The sequence below is a fragment of the Caretta caretta genome, chromosome 12 (assembly GCF_965140235.1).
Source record: "Caretta caretta isolate rCarCar2 chromosome 12, rCarCar1.hap1, whole genome shotgun sequence".
Classification (NCBI taxonomy): Eukaryota; Metazoa; Chordata; order Testudines; family Cheloniidae; genus Caretta; species Caretta caretta.
The window spans coordinates 2,182,061-2,195,009 of NC_134217.1; the positions used below are offsets into that span (position 1 = coordinate 2,182,061).

At 43.3% G+C, this 12,949-nt stretch overlaps 1 protein-coding gene across 1 annotated transcript in view; it reads left to right on the forward strand.

Annotated features, from left to right (window-relative positions):
• Positions 1-12,552, forward strand: part of GLG1 (golgi glycoprotein 1) — a 174,872-nt gene extending 162,320 nt beyond the window's left edge. The window contains exons 23-26 of the mRNA XM_048870553.2: positions 1,113-1,220; positions 1,939-2,059; positions 3,895-4,001; positions 6,571-12,552. Coding sequence (XP_048726510.1) covers positions 1,113-1,220; positions 1,939-2,059; positions 3,895-4,001; positions 6,571-6,738 — 504 coding nt within the window. The 3' untranslated portion in view covers positions 6,739-12,552. The remainder of the gene's footprint in view (positions 1-1,112; positions 1,221-1,938; positions 2,060-3,894; positions 4,002-6,570) is intronic.
• The last annotated feature ends 397 nt before the right edge of the window (positions 12,553-12,949 follow it).

The following is a 12,949-nucleotide window of genomic DNA, read 5'->3' on the forward strand; positions in this document are numbered from 1 at the left end:
ATGAATTAGGAAACAAAAAAAGGATTACTAAATTATCAATTTTTGCAGACGACAAAAAAAGGGCCATATATGACATGCTGAGAAAAGAATCTGGGTAGACAAATTACCCTGAGGAATGAACTTTGATCTGGAAAAGGATCAGCAGCATTAGCGTGTAGCATGATAGAGAAGATTTCTGAGATGGTGCTTCACACCTGTCAGGTTAAAAAATAGAGAGATTGCATGGGAATGGATGTTGGAAATGTTGTGGTGATAGAGGAGATTTTATCCATATGCAGAGGACATGTCCAGTCAGAGATTATTGGGGTGCAGTTCGTAACCAAATATCACAAAATGGTTGGATATTTATTACCAAATGATCCTTTGGTAATCCTCCTGGGGCTTCCCAGCTGAAACGGTCACACAAGAGGAAATGAAGAATTAATTTCTTATCTGCTTGTAGATGCTGGGCTACTGAGAGAAAAATAGCCCAACTATAGAGAAATGGTTCCAAAAAAAAAAAGGGAAGTGGTTGTTATGGAAAAATGAACACACCAATTATAAACCCAGCAAAGTAGACAGAGGACAAATACTTAGATATTCAGTACTCAGAGTACTTTCACCTGCCAAACAAACCAGCACACCTGTCCAATATTTTTTTAATATGAACATTTGACACACCTGGTCTGTTAAATGTGTGTAATCTGAGATTCGCTCAGTTCCTAGGAAAAATGTGTATGGATGTTATAACACTGCTCACGCTGTAATAGGGGGACGCCTGTTAAACAGAGAGAGCTGGTGACTGTGTTCCTGTGTGTCTCTTCAAACAAAAACTCTCCGTTGTAAAGATCACTGTTTTGTTTCTGATATTTCCATGGCAAGGATTGGTAAATCTGTTAATCGCTAAATAAATAGTTTTAAAATAGTAGCTGTATTTGTCTGTGTGCAGCTTTTTTTACTTCAGAAATTCAGGGCTCCAAGTGAGGGATGGATGATAACACAGCTCAAGGCTTGCCCCCCAGCCATTGTATGTAATCCTGCACTAACATGGCAGCATGCAAATGCCTTGAAAAACAAATCTGGTTCCTACTTTATTTCATTCATGTTGAAATCGGGATTTTCCCCCCAAACAGATCTCCAGGTTGTGTGCAGAAGAAGCAGCAGCCCAGGAACAAACGGGGCAGGTGGAGGAGTGCCTGAAAGTTAACCTGCTCAAAATTAAACCTGAGATGTGTAAAAAGGTAAAAAAAAAAAGGAAATGGTGCGTCTCCCAAACCAAATGGGCCTTAAAGGACAATTACTCCTCAAGTGTCAGATGAACAAACATGATTCGTTACAAGGCACAGACTAGGAACAGTGTGAAGCCAGAGCTATGTACACTTCTGTGCACAGCTGAGCCAGTGCACCTCATCCTGACCTGCAGCATCCTCGACCATTTCAGTCCTGGCTCTGAGATATCCCTCCCTGCCAGGGAACAGTAATCCCAGTAAGAAGTATGCCTTACTATTCCAGTCCTGGATTCCCTCCTCACACACTCCCAGGGTACCTCAGTGCTGAGCTGCCTCCCACTCTTACTTCAACCCTGGGCCTCTTGGGCACAGATTGGCACTGGATCTGGCAAGGAGCTTTGTAAACTACGCCCATAGATCTATCACCTCACCTTAGTCCTGACCTGTTAGTCATGCCAAATTATTTGACTTAGTGTTATAGAATAGTGTGTGTATCTATTTAATTAATGGAATTATGCTGATCCATAAAGCAGGACTGCTGATCCACCCTGGAACAGCTTCAGTTCACTTATCCAGCAGCAGCATTGTACTCTGTGATCTATTTAAGAAGGTTAGGTAGCTCTAGGAACTATTAACCAGTATGGTTTGTGTTGCTTTCTTTTCCCTCTTTTAATGTGTACCTGTAATGTGTAGGTTTCAGAGTAGCAGTGTAATAACCTTCCCTCCACAGGAGGTGCTCAACATGCTGAAGGAGAGCAAAGCAGACATATTCGTTGATCCAGTGCTTCACACAGCCTGTGCCCTAGACATCAAACACCACTGTGCAGCCATCCCACCCGGAAGAGGACGTCGTAAGTGTTGGCATGTCAGACTGTGTGAGATCTCCCAGCTCCTGGAGTGACCTAAAACTGGGATCTTTCTTGAATGACTTGAGGTCCTCTTAAACAGTAGATATTGCTTCCAGTTGTCATGGCTGGTGAACGAGGAATACTGCCACTTGTATAGTATATGGGTGTCCTTCCTCTCTGTGCTTGGCTTCTTAGCTTGGAAATCTTTCCTTACATGGCCTGGTAAACGTTAAGCTAGTTCTGTTCTTTCTAATGCAGTTTGAAATTAACATACTATTTTTCTTGGAATAATGTTAATTTCTGCTACAGAATGAGAAATAGGTTAAAAACGTACTGCCGCATACCCTCCTTGGTACCAGGTATCTTTGATGTTCCTTCACATTTCTCCTCAACAAAGGATGGACCTGATAGTGCTTGAAGTAAACCACTTTTCTAAATATATGTCACTCTGTCTAGTGCAGATGGGACACCTGACACAGGGCTTGTCTACACTTACCCAGGGGATTGACACATTGGCAGTTGATTTAATGGGTCTAGTGAAGACCCGCTAGATCGACCGCAGATCGCTCTCCCGTTGACTCCTGTACTCCATCAGAACGAGAAGAGTAAGGGGAGTCGACGAGAGAGCATCCCCCATCGACATCATATAGTGTGTACCCCGCGGTAAGTAGATATAAGCTACGTCAACTTGGGTTATGCTATTCATGTAATTCAAATTGCGTAGCTTAGATTGACTTAGATCAAAAAAGATATACTGGCATTGGAAAAGGTTCAGAAAAGGGCAACTAAAATGATTAGGGGTTTGGAATGGGTCCCATATGAGGAGAGATTAAAGAGAGGCTAGGACTTTTCAGCTTGGAAAAAAGGAGACTAAAGGGGGATGTGATAGAGGTCTATAAAATCATGAGTGGTCTGGAGAAAGTGAATAAGGAAAAGTTATTTACTTGTTCCCATAATATAAGAACGAGGGGCCACCAAATGAAATTAATGGGAAGTAGGTTTAAAACAAATAAAAGGAAGTTCTTCTTCACACAGCGCACAGTCAACCTGTGGAATTCCTTGCCTGAGGAGGTTGTGAAGGCTAAGACTATAACAGGGTTTAAAAGAGAACTGGATAAATTCATGGAGGCTAAGTCCATTAATGGCTGTTAGCCAGGATGGGTAAGGAATGGTGTCCCTAGCCTCTGTTTGTCAGAGGGTGGAGATGGATAGCAGGAGAGAGAGATCACTTGATCATTACCTGTTAGGTTCTCTACCTCTGGGGCACCTGGCATTGGCCACTGTCGACAGACAGGATACTGGGCTGGATGGACCTTTGGTCTGACCCAGTATGGCCGTTCTTATGGCATTCCCCTGTAGTGTAGACAAGGCCACAGTCTGCACAGACCCCAGGCAGATCCTTGTTTTGTGTTGAACTTCCTCTAAGTTCTTGGAGAAGACACACAGAATTTAGCATTCTTAAAATAATTTTAGTGAGCTGCTCTGTGAATCCTAAATGTCCTGTCAGTTCAGCTGAGCTTAAGCCTTGGATACCTAAAGTTAATCCTTTAATCCCCCTCCATAGGTCAGCGTTCCTTGCCACTTAAATATCTGAAGTGAGACCTTAGCTGGGCTGCTAGCTCTGAGGGTTAAACAGAGGTTTCCTTCCAAACCAGTCTTGGGTTAAATTTCCCAACACTGATTCAGAGGAAGTTTGATGGATGGCTTGGCTGTACAACTTTGTAAACAGCCAACCAATGTTCGGAGGAATTGGAATGCACCTCCCAAGCACTCTGTATTGTGACCTTTCCCTGGGGCCAGTTTGTGTGTGTTGTGATACTATGTTCTCCATTTTGCAGAGATGTCTTGCCTAATGGAAGCTTTGGAAGACAAGCGTGTGAGGTTACAACCCGAATGTAAGAAACGCCTTAATGATCGGATTGAAATGTGGAGCTATGCTGCGAAGGTGAGGATGCAGGATGGGCTCTAAACGCCACCTGGCTTTTGGTTCCCCCCAAACTTTTCCCCGAAGCCCACTTGTGCCACTGCAATAGGCACTGTGACCCACTATTAATGCTTTTTGAGGAAAATATATTTATTTTAATTATTACACATACATATAAACTATAACACTGGAAATAAAAAATGTACATGTTTTCTTTTAATGTAAATTAATTGTAACGATAGAAATTCCTAGCAATATGCACTCAAAGAAATGCTTCAGGGTCTTTGAAACCAAGCATTTTAGTAAAACTACAATTTAAAAACACATTAAAAAATGTTGAGAGCAAAGTGTTGTGTTCAAAGAGGGAAACACACTGGACACGTGCAGTGTGGAAAACTGAACAAGAAGCAACACCATAATGTTAACAAAATTCTTAAACACATTGTGTTTGTTTTTAAAACAAAATAATTGTGCAACTTTGAACACTATATTGTGTTTTCAATTTTTCAGTGTGAAAGACCCAATTCTCCTCTCTGCTAATTAGAAAAGAATAAAATATTGTAAATAAAAATATAAAATAACAGTTATATTATAACACGCTGAAGCAATGGCTACTCCTCTGATCCAGTAAAGGAGAATCCAGACTTCGTGTGTGTCATCATATTTTCCTACCACTTAATTTATTTTTTTGGCTGGCTCATTTTGCGTAGTTGTAGGTGGTCTGGAGCTTTCATTATCTTCTCCATCAGTGCACCCTTCTTGTTTTCAAAAAATATATCAATCCATGTCAGATTGAAATACTGCTTGCCGTTTTTTACAGTTGTAAATTGCAGACTGTATGTACGTTGCAGTGAAACACAATGTTGTACTCACGAGAATTAAACTTGACATATTGCAGCTTGCTTTTTTAAAAATAGTTTTTCCCTATACTCTCTCTCCAACATATACAGCTCAACACGTTACACTCATATAGTTTTTACTTAGATTACATGAGTCACATGACGTTAAAGATTTACTAAGAGCTTGAGTAGAGAATGCAGTCGCGCTGGCGGACCACCCGGGGCTGTTTCACAGTCCACAGTTTGGGAACCCATGTTCGGAGACTGAGACATGGTTCTTGTGATTCAGACCGTTAGTGTCTTGTGAAGGAACTGGCAGGAGGGCAAGGTGGGGATTGTGCTTTCAACCATGGGAAGGCTAAAGAACAGATGTGCCTCAGTCCTGTGAAGTGACTGAGTGAATGCAATCAACTGTTATGCCTCTGTCAAGCAGAACAGTGGGAAAGGACAGTCTTTCTGCAGATCAAATGGTTTAACAAATACAAAATAGGGTTCACTTAATAAATGAGGTAGTAATGTAGAGTTCAGGCTTCTGCTTTGTTCCATTCTGATCTTGCTGTGCCTAGGTACTGCAGCATGTATTGTATATGTCAGGCTGAATTCAGAGTCCCATGCACACCAAGCCAAGTAAAGAACAAAGTTTTGACCTTAATTCAGTAAAATGGAAAGGACTGTAATGGTTGGATGTGTTCACAGTCTTTAAACCAGTCCCAGCGCTGCCATCAGACCCTAACCCCAGGCCTTCTACCCTGGAGGCAGTGGTTTTGCCCTCTTAGTCTGTGTTGGCCCCAGTCTTCAGCTGGGCTCCTGAAAGTTCAGTCCCCTTCTGAGGGTTTACTGATGTCCAATTGTAGGCTCTTCCCCAGTGGCCTCTGGGGGGAAATCTGGGCCCACCCACTACTCAGGGCCCAGCTGTCACTGATATCCTGCCCTTAGCTCAAGGCTCCTCTAAGCTCAAACCCAGTAGCTCTTCCATGCTCCCTAGTCCTGACTAGCTCTGGGCTGTCCATTGTGCTGCAATTCCTTCAGCCAGCCACACCATTCATGCTCCTCTAGCTCTAGCGAAGAACTGCACTCTCTGGTCTGGCTCTCTAGCTCCTTTTTATACTGCCCTCCTGGGCCCTGATTGGCTGCTTCCCTTGCAACCACTCTAGCCTGCTTGGAGGACTTCTTCATTGCTCCTTATCTGGTATGAGAGTGGCAGGGCCCTGAGGCCTCCAGCAGGAGGCCTCTGGGCCTAGTCCACCCTATCACAAGGACCCTTAAGTTATTTATACAACCCCTTTCTCAGCATCTGGATTACTTGCCTAATAACACTGAAATCAAACGGCTCTCAGTGCCCCTCGGGACTAGTTCACAAGCAGGGCAAAAGGTGCCAACAGAGGAAGAGCTATGACAGTGGGAGGGGTGATGTGAATGGAAAGGCAGGGTGCTGGAGAGAGCTAGAGGAGGAGCTGGGATGTCTTTTGGGCATTTAGGAGCTTTAGAGCTTTGTGTCCCAGTTGATGAAGTCCATCTCCTACAGGCCTATTTGTATGTCCCAGCTCATGCGTGTTACATAATTGTGTACCAGGGAAAGTTCAGTTATAAAAAGAGAACATGCTGGATGCTTACAGGAGGCAAATGGGGAATTTACAAGTGTCCTTATCCAGCTCGTAAAATAACATCGTTCTACATGTCGTTAGTTTCTCTGCAAAGACTGATGTGGAAACTGAAGTCCGGTTAATTATGTTTTTTGCCTTGCCCCCTAGGTTGCCCCAGCAGAAGGCTTTTCTGACCTTGCTATGCAAGTGATGACTTCTCCGTCCAAGAACTATATCCTGTCTGTTATCACAGTCGGCATCTGTGTACTCTTCCTGATTGGCCTCCTGTGTGGACGCATCACCAAGCGGGTGACACGAGAGCTCAAGGACAGGTAGAGCCTGGGTTGCCTGCTGAAGAAATGCCTGCCCAGTACCCAATTTGTACAGCCCTTCTCTGTATAGTCTGCCCACCCGCCCCCTCTTGGGAGAGGAGAATAAAAAAGAATTGGAACAGCAGCAGGTGTCGGCTCAGTTTTCCCATCTTGGATCTCATCCATGGCATCTTCACCACCTTAAGAAAGAGTCGGCGTAGCCAGCAGCTTTTGTTACCCCTTTGTTAGCGGACTCCTGTTACCCGCCTGTAGATGAGTCTCTTTATTGTATTGTTGGACCTGCCGTCACCAAATCAGACTGATATGACCTGCAGCTCAAGCAGTTTTTAAGTAAATTTTTAAAGGAAGAAAAATATATAAGTACCAATCCTATGAGTTAGGCAGTTTCTTACTGGGACGTATTCATGCTCGGCAGCTGGGTAAAATTGAGGTAGGAAATTAGAAGGTAAATTGCATCACTCACCGCAGTTGGCCTTGTTTCGGACATCTTGCTCATCCTATTCCAAGCATCTTCAGGGCATAGTTTCAGAGTGCTAAGAATGTCAGTCAGTGGAGTCATCCTCCGAATGTCCTGTTTTTGTTACTGTGGGTTTTTTGTTTGGGAAGATGATGCCCTCCAATTCCCGTTTTCCTCTGCCACTCACAGGATAAAATAAAATACTGGCCAGGATCAAAAACTCCAGTGGTCTGATATGCCATTTGAGCCATATAGCATATATTTGATTAGGCTAGGGAAAGGGTGTGGAAGTTATGCATAGAAGAGCCAGTCAGTGTAATGCATTGACAGCTGCACTGTACATACCCTGATTAACTAGCCTATTAACCTTCATTCATCAAAGGCAATGCAGTTGAATTTTGTCAGTCCTTTATTTCTCCCTTCTGTTGCCAAGCGAAGACACCCTGCCCCCTCGAATGAACTATTCAAAGATGGTCGGGTTGATACATTAACAACGCTCCATGTTGCCCAGTGATATTGAATGGGATTGAGATACTAATGTCTGTTTCAATAGAAGGATCATTTATGGGTTAGTGCAGTGATTCATCATTGGCCTCTCTGAGTCTTAATTGCTTGAGTTACAGCATTAAAAATACAGTAAAACTTTCAAACCTCTAAAACACTGGTTTATATAGATGGAATTTGGCATCTAGTGATGTAGGTCAGAAGTGCTGGCTCTAAATGCCAAGCAGGAGAGAATTCTGATAGTGTGAGGTGAAGGACAGACATGTTGATCTTTAAGGGGAAGCTTTGTTGTCACCCACTGATGTGTGCACATAAGCTCTAGTCACATTTCCAGAACTTGGTTCCCAGCCCCATTGCCCAGCTCAAGGGAGGTGTTTTGTAGAAACACCTTTAGCTGTGGTAACTGCTTACCATCTTCTTTGTTACACAAAGAGTGGAGGGAGTAGAGCCTCCTCTAGGCCTCTCTCTGTGGTTGGGACCTGCGATACACAGGTTGAGTGCGTGGTTCAAATATGGCAGTGCTGCACAAGAGTCAGCATGTACAGTAAGATATATATAGATATATATTTTATTAGCCTGTTAGATGTGTTCTCCTATGCGTGCTGGAATATAAATCATGTGCCTAACACTGTCCAACTAGGCTAATGCTTGATCCATAACTTTCTTTTCCTGCTCCCTGTTGTTGCATTGCTAAGTAATTTCTGAAATTTCCAGTGTTATGTATTGATCTGATACAAGATGGGGCATTTCTGAATGTGGAGCAGCTGATTCTAATTATGCTATGTAAACACACTGATCTCTAAAAATACTGTGATTGCTTTTGCAAAATGCTAGAGAGGGGTGCAAAGTTATCTTCACCATGCCACTTTGAAGTTAGAAAATAAACTATTTTGAGACCCAGTCTTAGTAGTATGGTGATGAGATACTAGAAAAGCTCATGTGAAAGACAATTGTTGTTGGTGTCTGGAGTCGAACCATGAGAGCCAAGGGACTATAAAGACTGGACAGGGAATGATGGGAGAACCTGAGCAGTGGAGCAGGTTCCATAGAAGAGATCTGTCATCTTGCTTGATGTGCTGTAGGTTTCCAAGCGGATAACATGTAAGTCATCCTTGGAACAGAAATGGAGCCTAAATTACTTCCCCCACCTTCATTGCCCAATGCTACTTGTGTGGTTTCCCTGATTCTGCATGAGTGAATGGAGCTGAGGGCCAAGAAGGCGATGGCAGATCACATCACTTGCTTGAAGCATAAAAGGGTGTGGGTGACACACAAGTGTGCGCGTGGCAGTTGCAAAATCACATGGTTTCACCTCTCACTCGAAGCAAGTGTCGTTGCAACACTTTCTAACTGTCAAGGCTGCAGGTCAGACAGATGGAATGGATTCAAAGTGCAGGAGGAGGGGGAACACGATTGTACCTTCTCCCCAATGCAGTCTTGCTTGTTTGGCAATCCTAGTGCTGCCTATGTTTTGCTACGGCAAAATTGAATTGGTGTCCAGAGACTTCATATTTGTGAGGGAGCATTAGCTACCTGTTTAACTTGAAGAACCTAACTGAGGAGGTGTAAAATGCATTGACTAGCATCTGCTGGTGAACCCCAAGTTTAATTATAGTGAAATACTGTAGATGTTTTGTCAGCCATGGTTCTGGCTGTGTATCTTGGTGAGGGAAGAAGGGAAATGCTGTTTTGCTTTCCAACTTAAGTTTTGTATTGGAGTAGGGTAGAACATGGGAAGACTTGATTTCCTGCATTTTCCATTGCAGTAGACGTAAGGAATGCTAAAGGCAAAAGACTAGTCAGCTGTGTAGTGTAGAGGGTAAGAACAGAGCCCTAGATGGTAAAGAAGACATTGTTCTGTGGAATGCAGGGTCTCTTCCTGAGTCCTCTTCTAGCCAATCTCTGTATGTGTGTGTGTTCAACTTGAATGCAGTATTGTCTCATTGCTTTAACCAGCTGCAGTCGTCATCCCTGCTCCTGCGTAGTGCTGAGACCTTCCTCTTATCCAGGTGCGTCTATTGCTACCTGATTGTTCCATTGGTGTGAAGCCTTCACGAAGCAAACTCCAAGCAGCAAGCGCACTTTCTGGGTATTGCATTGAGCATCTGCAGTCTCCCTGGTGGTGGCCTTCAAAATTTCATCCTGGGACGTAGTTTCAGATGTCAGTGGACAATGAAGCTGCTGTCAATGGGGGAGCGGGGGAAGGGGTTTAATGAAGCAGGAAGGTGTGACATGATGTATGTTTCTGTGTGGTCGCCTTCTGTAATGGCGTGGTCAGAAGTGCAATAACGCACAGGCCCAGGGGTCCTGTTGCAATTACAAAAGGGAATAAAATAAAATCAAGAGAGACCCATTTCTTGCAGGGAACTGACATGGTTAGGCCTGGGCAAAGAGAACTTTGTCACTGGCTGCCACAGTTTTAGCCATTTCATAATCATTAAGATTTACACCCAATTCACCGCCTTCCAGATGGGACCCCCTAACATATTGCATGCTAAACACAATAATTCTGGCATAGGAGCATCTTTTTAGGGAGACTAGAAATATTCCAGTGCAGTGTGTTAAAAATGCCATCCTAGCCATCATAGCATGTAAGGACCTGTGCATCTAGAGAAGGCCTCTAGAAAAAACACAACAAAGTAACCAATATTGTTCTAAATATATCCTGATTGCTGAGCACCTGCCCCTTGGATCTCTAATGCAAACACTTGCTCACTGTGTGCCAGTAAATGCCCATAGCGGGTGGTCATTCCCTATAGCAGGAAGGGAGAGGGAAATACATAGTTGTAAAATGCACTACTGCCTTCTTGAATTTAGGGAAACTTTTTATTTTGATTTAATGAGAACATTAGAAATACTTGGGAATCAACCATTTCAAAGGGGACAGATCTGAGGCTTCCTTGCCACTTCCCTACTCTTAGCCCTAATGTTCATCATTCCCCTCCAGCATTGACTTAACTGTCTCCCCTCAGTTCAGGGAGCCTGCTATCTATTTCATGGCGTATACTGAAAATGTATGTCCTTCCTATGGCTAAGCATTCCTTCTTGGGGGCTTGTTCTAGATATTGTAGAGCTCATGCTCCTGGGAATGGCTTGACTGGAATATCCAAGAGGGGAAATAACTCCTAGTAAGGAATGGTGCTTCTGTACACCCTGCCTTCCTCTTCTGCTCAGATGCCTAATGGTACATTCAGAGCTTATTCTCACCAGTCAAGATCATGTGTCCGAATAACATGGGAAGGATTGTGCGTCCCATGCACGTGCATCTCAGTACTTCACTCTGGCTAGCCAGGTGGTGGTTGCTTGCGTGTTCTTGTAACAAAATAGCCTTATTCATTGTTTACTAATGGGTCAAATCCAAGTCTTTCGATTTTTTCTTTTTTGTTGCCTTTTGGTTAGCTCTGTCCCTGAGTTTTCATGCCTCCCAGAAAAATCACTTTTCATATGCAGGTGGCTGCAATAAGGATGAGGCCAGGAGCAGCATTCCTTCTCATGCTTCACGCAAAACTTGTGTCCTTCCTCCTCTGCTGCCGCAGAAAGGGCAGAAAGGCTGAAAGACCCTACTGAAGTTAGAATAATACTCTGCAAGTTCCACATGTGAGGATTCCTTCCAGAGTCTGGCACGTGTGATCCATGCAAACATGGTGATCTTGGCCCTGAGTGAGACTCTTGTGAGCATGCTCTGTGAAGATGCACTATATACTGGGGAGGGCTGAGTAGGGCAGCATGCAGTTAACATGCAGTTACTGTTAGCAAAGAAGTTGCTTTTCTTTGCAGTGGATGAATGGGGAGAAGCTGGAAGAAAATGTGATGTGCAAACTCGGTGCCAGAGGCGGTAAGCTCTGGTTTATCACATTCAGGTGAATGTGCTTAACTTGGATAATTTCTGTGAATGCAGACTGTTTAGTTCAGAAAGAATGTAGTTGTCTGACTCTTTTTTTGCCAGCTTTTGGTTTTCAAAGTTAATTTTGAGTTCAGTGTGAGATCAGAGCAGGTCAACTAGCTTTTTCCCCCTATTAAAATACTTGGGAGTAGATCTATAAACTGTTCGTGATTTGACTAAACCAATGAGGTTTTTTACAACAGGGTCATGGAGAGAAGCGCAGCTCCCAACCATGTACTGTTGCTTTCCAGCTTCTGAGGGTAAGGAGAGGGGCCAGCCTAGGTTTTCAGCCTAATAAAGAGCCGCTGTGTTGGGTGCCGTTCACAGTGTGTGCTCTAATTCACAGCAAAGGCTCGTCTGAGTGGGAGAGGAGAGTACTAACTGGTACAGCCAAGATCTAAATCTGGTAAATTGGTACAGCTGCTTTTCTCTTGCACTGTTGGGCCTGCAGAACCTGTCTGTAAGGGCGGGGGAGCAGTATTCTGCCTTCTTTACTGGATTGAAGCAGCCTGTGTGACAACCGTTTCCAATAACAAACTGTTTATTTTGATTTTGTAATTGATTGAAAGCAAAAGATCTGTGTTCTAGGGTAGGTCACTGAAATGCCGGAGTGCAAAGAGATTGGATGTTTGTATAAGGGGAGACATGTTAACACAGGCACAGGGAAGGGTCTCTAAATAGTATGCAGGGATAATATTGTGAGCCTCCCCAAGTACAATGTACAAAACAGACCCAAGCAAGAAATCATAGACTGTACAGCAAAAACTGTTCGAACTTAGTCCTTTTTTTAACGTAACATTAACAAGACTCTTTGTAAATTGTTTTCCTTTCTGTGTATAAAATCCTGGCAGTTTCTTGTTTTTTACATGTTCATTCTGTGTAATTTTGAGATGTTACTGAGATTCTGGACATAATGTGCTTTTTTTCTGTACAGATGAAATGGGAGAATTTAATAAAAAATGAGTCTGCAGGTTTTTACTTGTTTGATCTTTGTTGATTGTGAATTAAAAGAGATTCACCCACAGCTTTTCCAGAGTGGAGCTTTCTGAAGCTGAGCCTGATGGTTTGATTTCTTTTAATTGTTTTACTGACTATCCAACAGAGTTCCATACCAAACAACTACCAAGAGAGACCAAACAGAATTTGGCCACTTATTTTTAAAAATTCTGACCGGACTGCCCTAGGCCAGATTTCAAGTGGTATCCTAGAGATGAAAGGCTTCCTAGCCCATTACTAATCTCCTGCCTGTTACACTTCAGGGGATTCTCTTTAAAGACTGCTGATTTTTTTTTACAGATATTTTCAAAGTGCTCCTCCCAATAGATCAAATGCATGCCCGTTTGATTCTCCTATTTCAACTCCACTATCTGT